This window comes from Citrus clementina, unplaced genomic scaffold, assembly GCF_000493195.1.
Source record: "Citrus clementina cultivar Clemenules unplaced genomic scaffold, Citrus_clementina_v1.0 scaffold_5, whole genome shotgun sequence".
Taxonomy (NCBI): Eukaryota; Viridiplantae; Streptophyta; class Magnoliopsida; order Sapindales; family Rutaceae; genus Citrus; species Citrus x clementina.
The window spans coordinates 20,999,452-21,020,543 of record NW_006262201.1 but is presented as its reverse complement, the minus strand read 5'-3'; the positions used below and the strand labels follow the sequence as shown (position 1 = coordinate 21,020,543).

Below are 21,092 nucleotides of genomic sequence, written 5' to 3'. Positions count from 1 at the left end.
GAATGTCATGATGATAAATAAACCTGGGAAAAGAAAAAAATTCTTACTCTAGTTTCTTCTTTATAAACCAGAGATCACTTAGGATGCCACTGGACCCCTCTTTCCCATTGCAACCCATCAATTTCCACATTTAGATAAGCAAGGAACACAGTTTGGAATATTTCCACCACAACCTCAACTTTGGCTTAACACGAGAACTGTAACTCATTTGAACAAAATTAGTCAAAAGACAAGACCAGTGCAGCCATAATCATGTCTAGACCATCGATAAATGACGCATATTAAAGTTCCTTGGGAATCTCTGGTGCACTTTAAGTATGAAGGTTCATATTCACTGTCAAATGATTCATTTGGAACTCAAGTTTCAAATCTCTTCACTCCAATCAATGGAAATTGGAAACTCCGGAACATTTACAGTGGGAGAAGGAATATGCTTGTCTTGTGTTTGAGGAAGGAGCATCTCTATATGTAAGCTCTTTATTATCCAGCTTGCAGGCACCATGGCAATCTTCTTCTCGAAGGCACAGTGTCTCAAGTGACGTGACACCCTTCTCTCATTCTCAGCAACAATAACTCCGACAATATTCTTCTGAGTCTCAAGACTCAAAACTAACCAATGGAGGGTTTTAAACACCTGCCCTCCGCCATGCTTAACTATTACTGCAAATTTGGTGCAGAAACTGGGCTTCCCGTGAAGCATGATCCCCACCCTGCCAAAAATATATTTATGGTTATCCCTACAAATTGGCTCTGTAATTCCTGTTCTCTTCAGATCAGCCTGACTTGAGAGGATCATGTACTTTGCCGGTGATACAGTTGAACCAGCTGCAACTGAATCAGTCAGCCACTTGGCTTTTAGTATGAAGGCATTCACTGCACACCCATACAAGAATTTGGTGGTTTTTAGCTTCTTTGGACATATGACAACAGGAAGCTGCTGGGAATGAGATCTTGAACATCTCTTTCCCTGTGAGTTTGGGGGAGGAATATCCAAGAGAACCAAACCACCATATTTTTGAATCAGCACTTCAATTTCCTTTTCCTTCTGACTTGAGAAACCTGTTAGTAAGAATTTGATACCTTGGAATATCAATCTCTTCACATACTTTCTGCGAGTTGTGGAACACCTTTTCACATATTGAAGTTGAGAATCTCTACATGCATTGGAATTTTTTGACATTTCACTAGTTCTAGTCGCTGAGTGAAACTTATGTGAAGATTGTAGCTTCTCAATATCTCTATTCTGCCGAAGGTCAACTTCAACTTCTGATAAACGAATTCTCTTTCTAATTGGAACTTGAGTTTCAAGGTAGTTATTGCGCTCTTCTGATAAATTATGAAGCATAACTACAGTTTCCTGTACTCCAGCCTCATCAGGGTTTGTCTTTCCAAAAGAATTGTTAACATCACCAATAAGCTTGGAAGCATGTGAACGACATGTACCTCGGTTTGGAAAAGGAGGCAGCCTACTTTCCTTCAAAGGTTCGAGCAATCCAGCCCCATGACTGACTAGTTTATCATTATTTTCTGTGCAATTTGTTGCGACAGCATAAGGATTCCCGGTGACAGTGGTTTTGTAAGTTTCCTCATTTTCTCTACCAGCAGCAAATTTAGATGCGGAGCCAAAAGATAAGAGTCCTTTACAGTATCGTTTATCCCAGGACCAAATGCAGCCGACATTCTGTTCCAAGGAAATGATTTCTTCATGACATTCTGATGGGACCAAATGATTACGAAAACAACTTCTTTTCTCCAACTTGGGATCATTTATAGGTGAGAGGGTGCTATAAGGCTTGAGTAGGGTCAACTGCCTTTTAACTGGGTTCTCAAATCCTTCAACAGTAAATGTAGGCACATCTTGTCTGTCCCTATTGATGAATTCAGCATTAAAATCTGAGGTCCTCTGCAAATTCTCCACCTCAAGTAACTGCTTTTGAGCAGCAGCTACATTAATAGTCTGAGGGGAACTGGCATCCACTGCAGACACGCTGCAGGGAACAAAGGAACAGAGAGGATCAACAAAAGATTGAGCAGATGAGATCACATCTTGACAAAACGAAATCTCTTCATCAGCTTTGTTATTAACACCTTCAAAGGGTATGCTAGACTGTGAAGCCATCTTAGACCCAGTTTCATGTTTCTGCACAAAGGAGTTCTCATCTGGGGCTACATCTGCCGATTCGGTGAGAGAGCTAGTCTCATTAACATAAAACTTTGGGATGCCTTTGTTGTTACTCTGTTCCAACTGTATCGGCACATCTACTTCCTTCAAAAGAAGAAGGCAGAATAGTAAAAGACCAGAATCTGTTAGAAAATGAATCAGACAGAATGTCAAAATAGTATTTTCAAAATGTCTTATAGATTTGAGTGCATAAATGGTAATGCCTCACAATAGTCAGGGAAATAGGCATACAAATTTTGCAATTTTTGAAAAGCCATACCAACTTAATGAATGACAAATTAACAGGATATCTGATACTGACAGTAAAAACTGTGAAAGAGGTCCACCCACCAAGAAACTATTATGTCATGCAATAGCAAAATAAAAAGTTTGCATTTTTTTGGAACAAGCCAGTAAAAGAGTGCAAATAAAGCTACAACATTGAGAAACAAGTTATATATTCCACGATTTAAGTAAATTCTTAAAGGATAAGCCACAACTAAAGTTCTAAACCAACCATCATCAGGCATAAAACTTGTTAAACCTGAAATTTAATAACATGATAAACATAATTTTAGGAAATTGTGTTGACTAAGTAACAAACTTCATTTTATGCATCGCCAGTTTGACGATTAAAAAACAAGAGATCATTCTGTTCACTAACTTTAAACAAAGGAGAAAAAAATTTAAAGGAAATTTACAGAGACAGAAACTAAGAGCAGTCAAATGTCATTCCAGTTCATCATTTGTTCCTCTCTTACTCCATAAAGCTACTTAGTGTAATTGAAACAAAGAACATGCCAGCTTAAATGCAACTGAGATAAAACAAGGAATGATAGGCTGAGATAAAACATATTGAAGTGCAAACCTTTCCAGTCCAACCACCAAACCAGCGGCTTCTGAATCTATCTACAACTGAACAACAGATTTCTTCTTTTCCTACTGTAGTAAGGAAACAAAGAGAGAAAATCTGAGTACAGTTAAATGCAACTGAGAGAAAACAGGAATGTGAAGAGTGAAAACATAGCCTCACCAGCATTGTTAGAGTTCCAAGCATAGATAGAGTTTGTACTAGCTTCAGGCTGAAATGAAATTCCCACAATAAAAAAGTTCAGTTTGGAAGCAAACTAAAATTCTTATTGTAGAAAGTAAAAGACAGTTCAATAAACCCAGGACATACTAAGCCAAAGGTTTCATCCTGACTAATTTAAGCAACTTAGCCCCACCACTAGAGGAAAGTAGATATTTTGATACATTGTTATTCTTTTAATGGTAAAGCACGGTAGGATGCTAATAAGAGGGCTTTACCTGTGCTGCAGCTAAAACATGTGAAGTCTCCTGAGTTGATTGATGCAACATGGGATCAATTTTGCCTTCCAAATAGGAGCCATTCAGATTCAAAGCTGGATCAGCAGGAAGTTTCTTTTGATGAGCCAAACACTCTACATGTTTAAATCCATTGTCATTAGACTCATAGTAATTTTCTGATAAAGGAGTACATTTTATTAGAAATGATTCTGAACCAGAAACAAAATTCTCATCAGAGCCAGCTGAAGGTAATCCTACATCTTCACATGCACTGGCCATAGTCAAATCATCCAATTCCGAAACCAAATGGGTCTCATCAATTTCCTTATTTGGGTAATGTGAAGTATCTTCTTGGTTCTCTAACCGTGCTTGCTTCACTTGAAGAGCAGCTTCAAGTACAATTGTAGTGAGCAAATCTTCTGAATCTGGCTCATTATTAGCTAATTCATGTATAACCAGTGCTTCTGATGCAGATATAGAGAGTTCAACCGCATCATTGACATCTGCAACTTTCTTGAATTTTTCTTCACGGCGCCCTACTTTATCCTGGTCGTTGACCAGAGACCGAACAATACGATTCTTCTCCGTTTTTGGGTAGGAAGAGGTAGATAATACTTCCATATCACTTGCATTATTGTCTATCTTGAATTGATTGCCACTTTCTCCAGAACAAGCAAAAGTTTCAGCTAGTTGCAGTGGAAGAACCTTATCGCTGTCATTCTTCTTCCCAGCACCAGCTGAAGTATTCACTTCTGGTACTAAAAGAGCTTTATTAGCATCACATTTCTCTCCAGCACCAGCTGAGGGTTCAGATTGTGGCATTGGTAGATGCTTATTAATCTCAGACTGAGCTTAAGTTTGACCGAAAAGTTCACTCTGAGGATGCTATGAATCTCCATTTGAGGAAAGATGTAGATGAAAATGCAGAACCTATACAATAGAGAAATAGAGTGTTGGCTAAGTCCCAACAAAATAATTCCGAAAAGACTAGCAACATTTTAACACTTTTGAGGAACTAAATGATAAACATGTTGGAAATGAGGAAGTTAGAGACTGACAGTCTTCTTGCAAGAAGTTTCAGTGAGTCTAAAGAAGTACTTTCTGATGAAGAAACAGCAAAAAAGAAAGTCAATAACTCAAAAGACAGCAACCAACACACAGAACATGAGAGTTATTTGCACTGAAGGAGATGGAATATCTCAAAACATTCTACTATATCTCTTCCCAGCTAGAATCCTTAGAGATCTTCTTGGTCCTCTCCATACAAATAATCCGAATGATGCCATCACAACATAAGTCCAGAAACAGGCCTTGTCCCTTCTCCCATAGCATGAAATTCATTAGGAACAAATAACTCAGAGCTGGGTTATATTTTTCAACATCTAAAGAGAAAATACAAAGTTTTCTAAATAAAAAAGGTAAGGTGGTTCTAAATACATCTTACTCTAGCTTCCCTTCTATCTCAGCTCTTAACATGTTAAGAAGATGCAACTCTTTATAAATTTAGAATATTTTCTTCTGAAAATTACTTAGTATAGATAAACTCTTCTAACTATGAACAACGATAATGTAAAGCTAGTGCTGAGAGCATAATACAGGTTGGTATAAGCAACAAAACAAGATAAATAGCATAAAGCTAGTGCTAACAATGCAATAGAAATTATATAATCCCAGATCCTAGAATTTGTTAAAGGCAATTACACCATAAGGTGTAATAGTACAATAGCATTATACTATTACATCGAATGGTTTAATCGTTTTCTCCAACTTTAACAAAGTCCAGGATCCTAGACCAAATCAGTACTCAACAATGCAATATAGGTTAGTATAAAAAACAAAACAAGAAAAAAATAGCGTAATAAGTATGCTTCACAACTTATATTTCCAGGAGATGCAGAAAACTAGCGCCTGAATTCTCTTCTCCAGATAGAAATAGATAACTGTCGTATCTACCTTCTTCTCTTGAAAACAAATACACATCTTTTCCTTGACTGAGTTTTTTTCACAAAATCCTATGCATCGTAATCAAGAAAAAACACCAGCAAGAACTTTAGAAAATAAACATTTTATTTTTCGGGACATATTGAAGGACAGCAGAATCCATGCAAGAGTGGAATGATTGAAGATAAATTAAAAATTTCCCAATCATTATCTATGATATGATTGGATCAATTTATGTTAACGACAATTTGACTTAAAGCTAGCTCAGATTAGCATTTACCTTCTTCAGATTATGCAAAGAATGAGAAGCTAAAGAAAACAAAAATTTCGAGAACAAGAAGTTTGCCATTATTGATTATACTAGCCCTGGGGAAAGTTTGGGACTGTTGTGCTTTAGCTTAAATTTTTGAAAGCAAAAACAACTAAAGATTTCGTTAACACCTGTTTTAGTTGGTAGCTAATGTTTATCAGCAACCTACCCGCTTATAATTAACAGCTGGTGAATATCCCCCACACACCCTTAAACAAGACCACAGGTAAGGCAGACATCAAATTTAGTTTAAAAGCAGCCAACTATTTTGATAATTAATTCAGTGTCTTATTGGGCAAAAACCAAAATGCAATCTTTTATTTTTATATAATAAAAAATAATTCCCTGGTTTGTTTCCATTTTACCAGCACAATTTTCAACAACTTTATAAGCTCCATAACACAAACAAGAAAATACGAAAGGAAACTGAGAAGAGAGAGAGAGAGAGATGAAAACCTTGATTGAGTGATTAGGAGTAGTCTGATTTTGATATTCATCAGATGCTTCATCCACTTGATCTCGCTGAAGCGAAGCTAAATCCTGAAATATTGTAAAATATTTTATTTTTATTTACTTTAACATAAAAATAAATAAATCTTGGAAAAAAATTTGTGAGAGAGAACTCAGAGAAGTGAGTAGTAACCTCGGAGAATTGCGGATGACGAAACCCTAAGCTGGGCATTGAAGCAAAAGTGAACTAAACCGGGCCGCGCACTAATTCATGAGAAGCAATTTTCGCGCCAAAACCAAGATCATTTTCCTTTCTGTCAATTTCAATGTACCCACAATAATTTCGACAATATCATATCCGCTCCAAACTTATCAAACATAGTTACCCCACCCCCAATCTGATTGTCTGATAATGCTTTCGTGAAATAAAGAAAATGAGGATTGAATTAGAGTCACGGCTACTTTGGAGTTGCTTTAAAAATTAAAATAGAACATGAATTATAATTATATATATAATGTGATAAATAATAAAAAAATATATTATAACTTTAATCGTGTGATTATAAAATAATATTATACCGTAAAATAGTTTTAATATAGTCAGACCCTTAAATTAGATCTTTGTTTGTTACAATTTTAAGACATTGGGTAAATTAATCTGAATATTTTGTGGTGGGATCAAAATTCAAATAGCCCACTAAAACTTAAAACTCCTCTTCATTATTTTATTTCCTCGGCTCTTTCACTTTTCTCTACACCCCTTATATTTAAAAAAATTATTATACAACCTCTTAAAATTTTAGTAAGAGACACTTTGACGTCTTATTGATTAATTTATTATTTAGTTCTATTAATTCAAACATTTTGATTATAAAGTTTTATAATAAATATAAATATAAATATAAATATAAATATAACATTAAAATAAATGTTATAATATATATGTTTTAAAATAATTTCAATACTTAAAAAATAATTTAATATTAAAAATCTACTAGACATATTTTATTAATATCAAATTAAATATTATAATAAATAGAAACATAAAACGAAAACAAATATATAAAAATCTAAATAATTTTGGATATCATATAAAATAATTTAATAACATGAATATGTGATATTTATTTTATTTAATTGCAAAATCTATATATTCAATGGTTTATTGAAAATTATATAATAATAAAAATGTGCTGTTAAAAATAAATATAATAACTTATATGTTAAAATTATTTTAAATACTAGATATACATTAATATTATTAGTCTGTTAGATAGATTAAATTATTTATATTTTATTTGCATTCATTAAAAAAATTTAGAGTTAATTTTTTAATTAGAATTTCTATAAACGTTGGGGGTGCAATTATCTTTTTCTCTTTTCTAAATTTATATTCTGATATTTTATTCTTTTAGACTATGTTTTATATCAATTTGGATTACATTCATTTTAATCCCATTTTACTTTTTAGATTAAAAAACCCTTTACGTTTTAGGGCTAAATTAAAATTAAATTTTTTTTAATATTGAAGGGGAAGAAAAAGTATTGTTTATTCAACGGCAGTTAAATATTGCAGTTAACAAGATATTCTAACGGATTGGGAGCAGCATGACCATTTTGAAAGGAATATTTTGGGAGTAAATAAAAAATAACCTTTCAAAAAACGAAGATAGCCAAAAAAAATGGGATAACATATGGATCTTTATTTGCTTATTAAATGATTTGGTTATCAAATAGGATGCCCGAGGGGGGGGGGGTCAATTTTAGAGAGTTTCACATTGTTGTCACATAAATCTATGCAGCTTGTTTGTACAATATAAGCTAGACTTTTATTTTTAAGTTCTTTGGTACAGAAATACTATGGATTTTAGTTTATTGCTGTTGTCGGATAAAAGTTTAATTTATTGAAGTTTATAGATTATGGTAAATAATAAATTTTTCATTAATTTTTATACTCAACAATTATTACAAAAATTATGAAATAAAAAAGAAAAAACCACCAGTTGATCCGTGGAGCTATATTCCAATAGATTTTATTAAACACCTTAACAGCTGAGTTGTGACAGTCCAAGTGTGCTGGAAATCAAACCCAAAAGGGTCCTTAATCTCAAAAACAGCTTGAAGTCGTTGGAGTTGCTTCTTATCCACAGCTCGACAGGTCAATGCTTTGGTGACATTTGGCTTGTGGTGCTGCTTGGCTTCTTTCCTAAATTTGATTTATTGGCTTTGCTTCCTTTTACCATAGTTTGCCTTGGCTTTCTTTTAATTTGACAATTTGCTTCATTCTTGCTTGATGATTGGCTTCCTTCTTTGTCATCACCTTTGGTTGAGAAAAAATTTCAGACTCTTAACGATGGCACCAATTGTTGTGATAATTTGTGGTGTTTGCTTATGCTCGTCGACTAGTGTGTTTGTGCCTGTGACAACTGACATGGAATCCTTGCTTGAGTTGGCCTAGACTACTTGCCGTCGGCTTGCGGAATTGTTTCTTGCTGCCCTCTTTGATTTGTGTACAATTTCCTATGTTACTTTTTAACACTTTCATGCAATAAGGGCTGGGCCTGATAATTGGGCCAAATTATTCTTAAATGGGCTGAAACACCTGGTAAGGATACCATGAAATGGTTTAAAATAACCACCCATTACTATTTGCTCTCTGACGAGGTTTTCTCTATAGAGAAAAACTTAGAGAATAAAAGAATAAACTAAGGTCACGTTTTTTTTTTAATTTAATAACTTAAAGTGTTTTAACTTAATTAATTAAGTTAATTAGAGGTGTTTGTTTTTATAACTTAATGAGACTTATTAGATAATTTTTACTTAATAAAATAAACTAATTTTTTGACTTTTTACTTAATGGAGAAATCTGAATTAAGTCAATTACTTACTAAAATAAAAAATATCTCTATTTTATAATTTATTTTTCATGTCTATCCCAAAACTCACCCATAGACATTTACCCCACATAAAAATATCTATGTTTTTTCTTTCTTATATTATATACGATAAAATTTGAAATTTATGGTATTTTATATATTAAAATTTCAAAATAATTATGTATTCACTTGAATATAGTTTTACTTATAAATGTTAGAATATTGTGGTATTTAATATATTATTTATTTGACATTCAAATTTAATAAGGATACAAATGTAAAAGTATATATTTTCAGCGTTTTAAGTTAAAAAAATAAATAATTTAATACTTATTTTCCGAGATTCAGGCGAAAGAATAAACATATTATTCAGATTTAGACATTTAGATCTATTCAGAATTCAGATTAATTCAGGTCTATTCAGATTTCAGATAAAAAAATAAACGCCACCTAAGTCTCAATGACTTATTAAATCACTCTTACTGAGTGTTTATGTAGTATTAATAGTTTGAGGGTTCGCTTTTCTTATCTTCTTTAGTGCTTTCATAGCTTTTAAAGTGATGGTGGTTAGAGCTATAATAAGAGAAATGGGAATGCAAATAATGGCAGGATGTTTAATAGGCAAAGTGCTACACACAAGAGGAGTCAATATAGAGGGATTAAGAACGGCTTTAAACTAGGTGTGGCAAACAAAAAAAGAGGTGAAAATGGAAAAGTTGGGAGAAAACATCTTTATCTTCAAGTTTGGAAACGAAGCAAAAAAAAAAGAAAGGATTCTCACGAGGAGGATTGTGGCACTTTAATCAAGCATTGATTGTTCTCAAAGAATCAAAGGGCATTGGGGAAATCTCATCGCAACTGTTCACGCATGCAACATTTTGGGTGCAGATTAAAGATGTTCCTATTATGTGTATGGATGAAGAAATCTATACGAGAATTGGAGAACTTATTGGAAAGGTGGAAGAAATAAATACTAATAAAATAGGCGATTGTCTGGGGCAAGTTATAAGGCTGAGAATTTCAATTGATATCACTCAACCTTTAAGGAAAATTTTGTTCATTGAATCAGAAGATGGGAAAAAAGTTCCAGTTTCAATAGAGTATGAAAAACTCCCTGATTTTTGTTTCTACTGTGGGTGGTTGGGACATTCATATAAAGAATGTGAAAAGTATGAAGAGCAATCAAAACAGGACCTTGCATATAGACCATGGCTGAAAGCTCTATCTTGGGTGGAAAAGATAAAACAGAATAGGAGTAAGGAACGATGGACTACAGATGTGAACATGAGAGATGAGAGGAAAACTCAAAATGAGGGTGAAAGTCTTGAAAAGCCATTACAGCAAACTCAGTTACTGGCAAGAGAATTAAAAGAATCGGAGCAGGGACCGGTTGGATCAGACCAAAGAGAACCGGACCAAGAGACACAACATAGGGTGGGGGCATAAACCGATGGAAAATGAGCATTAAATAAAGTGTGTAGAGAACCTGAGAAAAGAAGAAAGCAGCATCTGAAGCTGAGAAGCACAACTGAGAATGGAACAGTTTTTGGGGATAAAAAAATGAGAGCGGGAAAAACATAAGGGGAAAAAATAGAGGGAAAGCAAGGAAATGGGGAGGCAAATGGAAAAAAAAAAGGATAAGGAAAAGGTGAGAAAGGAGGTTGAAATGCAAGTTATGCAACCCAAGAGGGGGGTGAATTGAGATTTTTAAAATATGCAATACATTTCGCACAACAATTTAATATATTGCCTTAATCAAATAAAAAACCATAAATTCAATCAACCACAATATTAAAAGAGTAAGGGAAGAAAAAACAAACACAATGATTTTTATGTGGTTCGGCAATCCTCGCCTACGTTCACGCCTCCAAACTCACCCGGCTTGAGGATTCTACTATCTAAGCCTCCCAATACTTCAAATGTTTATAATTGACTTTGAACGTGTCAATGGACTTTTACAATCAAGAGATTATCTCCCAATTTCTTCACCTCAAGTGTTTCTTACACTTGTACACTCACAATTTAATTAGAAATGAAAATTACAACAATGAAACTCTCTTTAAGAGTGGATAAACAAATTATAGCTCAATGATGATTCAATAAATGATGATTTGCGAAATAGAAGCTCAATATATGTTATTTGCACTTGTTTATGCTTGCTAGAGTACTTAAAATGAAGTTGGAGTTGAGTTTTTATAGTTAAAATTTGAAAACTAGCCGTTATAGGTAAATTCCAGAGCCCAAGCGGTTAGCCACTTGATTTATCCAGCTAGCCGCTTGTAACAGTGATATTACCGTTATTTTTGAATTTTGCTACAGTAATACTGTTCATTAAAATTATACTATGGCTCAAAACGTCATAAAACGTTACAAACAGGTCCAATTTCAGAATTTCTAAATAATGATTGTTTTTCCAAAATTTTTTGAAATTATGATATAACCCCAAATAGAATGATATTTTTCAAAGAGGTCCTTTTTAAAATTTAGCATAATAATTATATTTTTTAAAGTTCTCAAAACCTTTCACTTTAGTCCAAAATTTGAAAATATAAGATTGTCCCCAGGCGGCTAGCCGCTAGCCCTTAGGCGGTTAGCCGCTCACTCTCTGTCTAATTTTGGATTTCAAATATTTTAATTACATTTGGGTCCTCAAACTTTCATAAATTATAATATGGTCCAAAATATTTGAAATATTTGCAAATAAGTTCAACTCCAGAACTCAAAACAATACTTATTAAAATTAAAGATTGCAAACCTTTTTCATTTTAGTCCATATCTTGAAAAACAACTTAATTGTATAAATTTTTTGGCTTATAATTGTAAAACCTTTGGTTTATGAAAAATAATGATTTATTAAATAAAATCTTGAGCTTCTCAAATGCTAAACCATTCATATATTAAATCATACCGGCTTTACAAGAATTATCGCAATAATGAGTCCGTTGAGCTCTAAACTTTATTCTTGATTTCGCCGTTGTCCGTTGAGTGTCTTAAGCTTGATTTCACTTGATTCACTTACATAAATATTATCCTTAAAAAACTAGTGAAAATGTGAAATACAATATTTATTAAATTTACTTAATAGACATGTTTGTTATCATCAAAATTACAATATGTGTAGCTCTTTAGGCTAATATAGGTGAGGGGCATATTGGTAATTCTAAAGAGGTGGGCCAAAAGATGGGCCAAAATGAAATAGAAGAGATGAATGATGGGCCAGGAAGAACTCATGTAAAGCCAAGACAAAGAAAATGGAATCACTTGGCAAGACAAAGTGAAGAAAAATTGGGAGGTAAGAGAGAGTCAGTTCTTGTGAAAAGGCCAAGTAATGAAATGGGGTGACCAAGCTTGGGACAAAAAAGAAGCAAAGTAAGCAGCTCGAGCAAAATGAAAATTACTCAACACAGTTTCAACTCCCCTCAAGCGCAAATCAAACAAAGATGGGAGACTCAAGGCAGTGATGAAATGGAAATCTCAACAACAACTACAAAGAATCAAACGACGGAGGTTGGCTGCCAGCCCCATCGACAACCATGAAGCTCATTAGTTGGAACGTCTGGGGATTGGAGAAGGACCGGGTGTTTCGAGAAATAAAAAAGATCCTCCGTGAGCATAAACCCAAAATTATGTGTTTGTGTGAAACATAATTACAAGTGCAGCTCATAAATAAAAAAGGCGAGGCTTTAAACTTTCAACACTGTTTTGCAGTGAGTAGTAATGGAAAAGGAGGTGGGTTGGCAATGATGTGGAGTGAGAATGTAACAATAGATATCAAGTCATACAGTAAACACTATATAGATGCAGTACCTCAGAGTAAAGAGGCAGTTATTGGCAATGCACATGCATATACGGCCATCTAAAAATAGAGGAGAAAAAACATACATGGGAATTTATTAGAAGACTCTCAGGTTTGTCATCACTTCCTTGGCTGTGCTTCAGAGACTTTAATGAAATTTTGCACTCAAATGAAAAAATTAGGGGCAATGAAAGAAAAGTAGAGCAAATAAAGGACTTTAAGGTAGCAATCCATGCTAGCGGTTTGGTTGACCTTGGTTTTAAAGGATATCTTTTTACTTGGTGCAATAGGAGGTTTAGCCTACATATTATTGAAGAAAGATTAGATAGAGCTTTTTGCAGTAAAAATTGGGAAAGTACTTTCCAGGAGTTGCCTGTATTACACATTGAAACATGGAGTTCAGATTACTATCCAATTGTAATGGACTTGATAGAGAGGGGAAAAAGTGATGATTATTGTAAAAAACATTTCTGCGAGCACATTATGAAGATATGTGGAGTCCATACAAAAAATGTCAAGAGATAGTAAAGAGGAGGTGGATGGAGCAGTGTAAATGGAAAAGAGCAAATGTAATAGAGTTGTTCATAGAATTAGCAAATAGATCAATAGTCGATTTGATTTTGTGGAGTTCAGGAGAGTTTGAGGGAAGAGAAAAGAAATTGAAGAAGTTGATCAAGGAATTGCTGATCAAGGAATTTTAAAACACAAAATAAAGCTATGAACATTATGAAAATAAGGAAAAAATCAAGAGGCTTGAAAAATAGATAGAAAATTTGTTGCTTGACGAGGAAATGTATTGGAAACAAAGATCTAGAGCTGATTGGATGCTTGAGGGAGATAAAATTTTTCATGCTAAGGCCTCAGCAAGAAAGAGGAACAAAATTTGGGGAGTGCTGGATGAAGATGGCAACTAGTTAGAGGAAACATAGGGGATAGAGAGAAGGTTTTGTGAGCATTTTGCAAACCTGTTCACAACAACAAACCCACTAAGACAACAAATTGAGGCAGCTTTGAAGCAAATGCCAAAGATAGTCACATTTGAGATGAATGAGGAGCTGATGAGACCGTTCATAAAGGAAGAAATTAAAGAAGCGCTTTTCCAAATGTGCCCAACCAAAGCACCAGAACCAGATGGTTTCCCTACTACATTTTTTCAGAAGCACTGGAAAGCCGTTAGAGAGGGAGTTGTAGCAATATGTCTACACATCCTTAATGAGAAAGGTAATCTAACTCCCCTCAATTACACTTATATTGCCTTTATTCCAAAAATTGAGAAGTCTAGAGATGTAATGGATTATAACCTAGTAGCTTATGAAATGTAATATATAGAATCATAGCAAAAACTATAGCTAATAGGTTAAAGAAAATTCTACATACTGTAATATCTCCAAATCGAAGTGCGTTCATACCGAGTAGGCTCATCATAGATAATATTATTGTAGGGTATAAATGTCTTTATAAAATTAGATTGAGTAAAAGAAAAGAAATAGAATTGTTGCATTGAAGCTAGAAATAAGCAAGGCCTATAATAGAGTGGAATGAAGGTTTTTAGAGCATACCATGCATCAGCTAGGATTTGCAAAAAAATGGATTAATTTAATTATTAACTGCGTATCCACATTTTCATTCTCAGTGCTAATAAATGGGGCACCTAAGGGCTTAATTCAGCCTCAAAGGGGCTTGAGATAAGGTTGCCCTTTATCCCCATATTTGTTCATTCTTTGTGCAGAAGAAATGACTTTCTAACATCCTCCCCCCAATTTAATTTTGAGGCTTGATCTTCATGATTCTTTCTTAGTAGCCACAGACTCAAGCTTCCTTCTCTTTCAATATTATTTTTTTTTCAAAAAAAGTAGCATACGAGTAAAATTCAATTTAAAACTTTTTAACCTGCATCTCCTCTAAAGTTCGAACCTAAGTGACTAGCCAAAGAAAGCACTATTCCGTTGGATGCAAAAGATGGACACTCAAGCTTACTTCTAGGGATATAAAAAAATAGTGTACATTATTCTTTTATCAAATAATTGTGTATCTCTACTTTTGACTTTTTTTTTTCACTATGCATAACAATATATTTATCAATGGAAAAAGTCTTCAATGGTGTCATCATCAAGATATTAATTTTACTTTTCCCTTTATGTGTTTGTTCTAATAATAGTTTTTTTTATGAAAAAGATATTCTTACAAAAGATAGTACAATATTTTGCACAAAACGGTTCATTTTATGAGGATTAAATTATAAAAAGTGGATAATTTATAATATTTTGATAATTTTCACCCTAGAGCTTCTTTCTTTTTCTTCTTCTTGTTCCCACAAACTAGAACTGGTATTAGAGTATGGTATAATTAGTTAATTCCAATTAGAAGACCCAATAGTTTATGAAGGAAATAGAATATTTAGAGTTAGAAATTTGTACTTATCATAGTAAGAAGGTAATTTTAGATAGATATAATATAAATTGTAACATAGAAGGAAACTTTAGACACGATTTATGTACAGAAAATTCTCAGTTAAATAGTTTAATAGATTTTTTTAATAAATTTAAGTAGAAGGTTAAAATTAGAATTTGATAACGTTAGCAAGAGTTTTGAGTTAATCTTATATAGTTTAAGAGAAAACAAAGCAACTCTTTAGAATCTAGAAGAAAAGTTAGATTTTACAAAAGACCAAAATATAGTAGAACTATATAAGATTCCAAGGTTTGAAGAAGGAAGATTAAAACTAAAACAATTAGAAAAAACTAAAGATTCGGAAGTCATACTAACTTCAAATTTACAAGATTTAATAAGTAGATTTGAAAAAATAAAAGTTGATACTGAAAAAGGTAGCTTTCAATCTAAGCAATCAAAGAGTTATAGATGTTATTAATGGATAAGGAAAACAAATGGTCAAAAGTAGTAAATTAGAAGGTAACTATTTAAAAAGGATATTTAGTATAATAAAAGAAGATGAGGATGTTAAAATAGAAAGCCTTATTGATTTAGATGAACAAATAGAAAGGTTTAGGCAAAATAAATTAGACTTAATCAATCCAATCATAATATATGAAAAGGGAAATTTGTTTAGCAAATCTTTGCTATATCAAAATTATAGTGAAAGATATGTGACATGTATACATAAGGATCAAATAATAAAATTAAATTTAACAGATACACATTCCTATAATCAGATTAGTGATAAAGTCCTTAAATAGACCCATTTAGGACTAGTTATAATAGGAGTAAAAGGATTACATAAAGAGAATTTAGGTGCAAAAGCCTTTGGTTTTTCTTTATGTAATCAATTTACAAATATAAAATGAGGACTTTTAAGAAGCATAGCACTAGATATGATTAATAAAGGATGAATAATATATTTTGCCCCAGACTATTTAGTAAAAGCAAACACTTTTTATAAAGATTTAGGAATAGGAATAAAAACTAGAGGTTACCACATGAAAAGAAACGAAGATAATTTATTAATTTGCATAGAATCTATAGGAAGACTTACGGAAAATGGAACAACGAAATTCAGGTTAGGTAATAATTAGATAATAAACATTTTAGGAACTAAAGGAATTAAGGTTATCCAAGCAAAAAGTTTCTTAGCAGAAACTAATTTAGGATTAGAATAGAAATTAGATAATTTTATAAGAAAACCAATTTTAGTACTAGAAGACAATGTAATTTATCGTAATAGTGATGGTTCGATAGATTTAAAATTTAGAAATTATAATTACCAAGCTAACAAAAGTAGTAGTCATGTTGATGCTCTAGAAAAAATAAAAATACTATGATGGCTATAGAAGAAGAGTTCACATGGAAAGAAATGAATAAAACTCTTGATTCCAGATGTGATCAACTAATAATGGTAATGAGTAATGATCAGGCAGTAGAAGTTTAGAAAGGGAAAATGATACCCAATACATAGATGATACAATAGAAGGAAAGTTAGAAGCTAGTATGATATTTCAAATTCAAGAGTCCATTAAAATGGATGATGTTATGGAAGAAGCTAGTAGCAACATTAGTAATCCACCCAAATGTAGGAAAATAAGTTTTAGCCAATCAATACCAAGAATACAACATATAATTTAGGAGGAAAATATTCAATAGCTAGAGGAAATTAGAGTGGAAGTAGTAAAGATTATAAAACCTATGATAAAAGACAACCTATAGATGAACTTAGGATATTATCAACAGCAAGTCAATTAGGTTGCATATTAAATTTAACAGCTTGGGATCCATAATTATGGTCAAAAGTCGTGGGTAGGTGGGAAACAAATGCAGTTAGAGCTCGGCAAAACTGAACTCATAATGAAGATATGTGGGAGTTTTTAGAAACACTATTAGGAGAAACAATAGGAAATTGTTATAATACTTATAAAAGAAATTTTGCTGAAAGAGTTTAAGAAACCAAAGCATTAGAAAATTATCCACGCAATTTTATGAGTTTGGCTAGTGAAATATGTATAGGATTAGACCCACCTAAAGGCAACACCATTATACAAGATATAGCCTTAACAAATCTTGGATAGCTCCACTTTCAGGTTGGAAATATCTTAGAGAATTTAGTAATGATTATGCTTCAATAGCAAGTAAAACTAGTAAGGCATTTGATGAAAAAATATGAGACAAATATTTTAGAAAATTGCCAGGAACCTTAGGAAGAGAAATTCAAAATTATTGGAAAAGTAAAAACTTTAAAAAGGGCTTAGTTATAGGACCAAGAATAGTGTTTACTTATAGTATAGTTAGAGAAAATTGTCCACAAGCTAATATTCAAAAGACATTAAAAAAGCAGTCTTACTATTTCTGTAAAAAGGTTTTTTTATACTCCATAATTGTATAAAGACCAAAAATATAGAAAGAAAAAATTTTAAAAATATTTTAAGCCTTATAAAAATAAAAAAAATCTTAGGAAGAATTGAACATATAAGAAAGGGAAAAAGGATAGTAAGTATATTAAGAAACCTAGTAAGAGTAAATGTACTTGTTTCATTTATTGAGATCTAAAACATCTTGCAAATGCTTGTCCCAACAAAAGGTACGAGTAGTGATGATAGTGAAGTCTATAGCATAATTAGTGATTATGAAATTTAAAAATTAGAAGATTTGAGTTTAGATTCTAACTCTGAAGAATCTACTAATTTAGATGATGAATGATATAGTTTCATGAATATAGACTAGATAAAAAAAAAAAAGTAGAATGTCAACATGAATTCATATATAGACAAGGATCTAATAATATTAGATATCATATATATAAACTTTTTCCTAGTATAGAATTTAGATATAAGTGTTAAAACAGTAAGATAGAAGTTTGTAAATTTTGTTTAATTAAAATCTATAAAAATGGCTGTAAAAATACAAGAGTCTAAGCAAACCATGGAAAGCCAAAATTTCGAAATTAAAAGATTAAAATTAGAAATAGAAAAAATTAAAATTTCAATTAGAGGAATGCAAATTTGAATTTACACAATGGATTTATAGATTGGAATAGAATAAAAAAATACAAAAGGATAAACAATTTATTAAGGCAAAAGATTAATATTTTGATGAATGCCTGGATCAACATTTTAGGACATTTGATGATAAATAGCCTCCTAGTCGATCTTCACCTTTTATACCTCAGACAGTCTTACTTAGTATTATTAATAAGACTAAATTTAGAAATGGTAATACTATAGAACTACTAGCCATGATAGACATAGAAAGTAGTTAGTCTCATATAGATATTAATTTAGTACTAATAGATTGTTTGCAAATATTGTCACAAACAATATTTGCTGAACAAATGGATGGAATTAGATTAACATATAATGAATGTATAAGAGATATACAAATAAGGTTTTACACAGTAGAAAATACTTTTGATGAATATTATCCCTTACCACAGTAAGGGTTAGTCCAATAAATTACAAGCTTAAATTCATTTTAGGATTAAATTTTAGATGTAGTAGTAAATGAAACGTGTTAAATAATAGTAATTATGTTACATTCTTTAAAAGAATAGTTGTCACTTCAACATATTTTTGCCTTTCTCGTTTTCCACAACACCAACATGTTCAATTAGAAAGCATGGCAGAACTAAGTGGTAGTTGTTTCGATTTTGATTTTGATTTTTCACATAATTTAGAAATAAGAACAAATAGTGATTTTGATTTTCAACATGACCCAATAATATAAACTTGTAGAGAAGTTACAGATAGTTTCTTAGAGGTTTCATAAAGGTTTTACGTTAGTAAAGAAGTAGATTTTTATGATTTAGATTTATAAAAAATTTTTTATCTTAATTTTATATTAAAAAACATAGATGTATAGTAATAGTAAGCATAGAAGAATGGTATCTATGGCTAGAATTAAATCATGCAGAATTGTTTTTAAAAAAAGCACATATGGTCATAAACTGAAAGCATTTAAATGATAATACTTATGAAGATCAATTAATTAATTGCATCCAAAATGTAAATATATTCAGTAAGTTTGATAGTAAATTAGGATTTTTACAAATTAAAATGGATGATAATTCTATTTCATGCACTGCCTTCAGTTGTCCCGAAGGACATTTCGAATAGTCATGCTATTTGGATTAAAAAATACCCCTTTCATTTTTCAATGTAAAATTGATAGATATTTAGAAAATATCGTAAGTTTGTTTTTGTATACATTGAAGATATATTGGTTTTTAGTTAGAATTTAAAAGATCATTATAATAATTTATTTATAGTTTTTAATGAGTTTGTAAATAATGGACTTATAATTGGTATGCAGGAATGGAACTTTGTAAAGAGTATATAGAATTTTTAGGAATGAAAATAAGCAAAGGAAAGATAAAATTACGAGAGTATGAGTAAAGAAAATATTTGATTTTTCGGATAAAATATAAGATATTAAGAAATTACAAGCCTTTCTAGAAATAATAAATTATAGTAGAATGTATAAAAAAAAACTTTATTAAGCTAATTGGACCTTTGTACACTAAAACTAAGGTAGGAAGTCAAAAATTCTTTAATTCATCATGTATAGAATTAATTAGAAAAATAAAAATAATTTGTAAAGAATTACCAAAATTAACTTTATCATTAGAAAATGAGTATAAAATTATAGAAATGGATGCTAGTGAGCACTAATGGGGAGTTGTATTACTCTCCAAACCAAGAAAATATGATAGTATGAGTACTGAGAAAATTTGTAGATACTCATTAACTCTCTACAAAGAATCTAAAAGTAGTTTAACTAGCTTAGATTACGAAAGGGCAATTATCTACCGACCACTTGTTTTTTTGTACTTTTTCAAAAATTCACAATTCTTAAATTTTTTTTTAACTCCACTTGAAGTTTTATTATTTTGTATCTGTCCACTTTCGTCTTCAACCGGTTAAGAGAACTAATGGAATATTGTCTAAATGATTTTTTTACCTCCAAATATAAAATTACATTTTTACTATAAATCGTGAAACAAGATAAAAGGTAAAAAATAATGTAAAAGGGCTTTTTCTTTGTTTTTTTATTTTTATTTGAAGTCTCTCGTAAAATTAATAATAATAATAATAACACTTTGTATCCACTAGCCTCAACCTCCAACTAGGGCTGGGCAAAATCGGATTCGAGTTGGGTTCGGATCAACCCGATCGGGTTTCGGGTTGATCGAATTGGATAAAAATCCATCTGAACTCAACCCGAATTTATAACCCAATCCGATCCGATCCAAATTATATTCGGATCGGATCGGATCGGGTTATAGATGCGGGTTGAGTTCGGATCTGGTCGGATTCGGGTTATATTAAGATACCAATTCACTTTTCATTTTGACATCATTTCATTTTCACATATATACCATCACCGTCACTGATTCACTTGATATCAAAGCTTCCAAAACTCAAATCTCAAAGTCAACAGCCAAAATTCGGGTTGCCACTTGCCGGGTTCGAATGGAGTTTGAATCGATCGATTGATGGTGGAGGATTGAAGGTGTGGAGGTGGCACATCAGAATGGTAGATCGGATCAAGATCCTTGCAGACCAACTTCGGTTGGCATCGGCTGTCGGCGATTGTTGCATTTGGGGTTGACTGCAACTTGCTCCGTCAACTATATGTGTGTGTTTGTGTTTCGTTTGTTCGAGGGAGGTTGTGTGTGTGGGTGGTGTGGCTGTCAGTAGTCGGTTTTGGGTTGCGAGCGAGGGAGGTTGTGGCTGTGGGTAGGTGCGGCGTCGGTCGGTAGTGGACTGCTCATTGGTCACTGCTGCGTGGCTGATTGTGCGGTTGTGC

At 32.3% G+C, this 21,092-nt stretch overlaps 1 protein-coding gene across 3 annotated transcripts; it reads right to left on the bottom strand.

Annotated features, from left to right (window-relative positions):
* Window positions 1–238: 238 nt before the first annotated feature.
* LOC18041043 lies at window positions 239–6,611 on the bottom strand. 3 transcript variants are annotated; one of them, XM_024185059.1, is made up of 7 exons: window positions 6,364–6,611; window positions 6,177–6,260; window positions 5,346–5,481; window positions 3,470–4,399; window positions 3,195–3,243; window positions 3,030–3,103; window positions 239–2,266 (listed from the first exon to the last, which is right to left on the bottom strand). In XM_024185059.1, exons 4-7 carry the CDS (start codon window positions 4,289–4,291, stop codon window positions 365–367), a joined length of 2,847 nt encoding a protein of 948 aa, XP_024040827.1. In that variant the 5' UTR covers window positions 4,292–4,399; window positions 5,346–5,481; window positions 6,177–6,260; window positions 6,364–6,611; the 3' UTR covers window positions 239–364. The 3 variants fall into 3 exon arrangements, with proteins under 3 accessions (XP_024040827.1, XP_024040828.1, XP_024040829.1); XM_024185060.1 differs by lacking the exon at window positions 5,346–5,481; XM_024185061.1 differs by lacking the exons at window positions 5,346–5,481; window positions 6,177–6,260; window positions 6,364–6,611 and adding an exon at window positions 4,528–4,550.
* Between the last annotated feature and the right edge of the window lie 14,481 nt (window positions 6,612–21,092).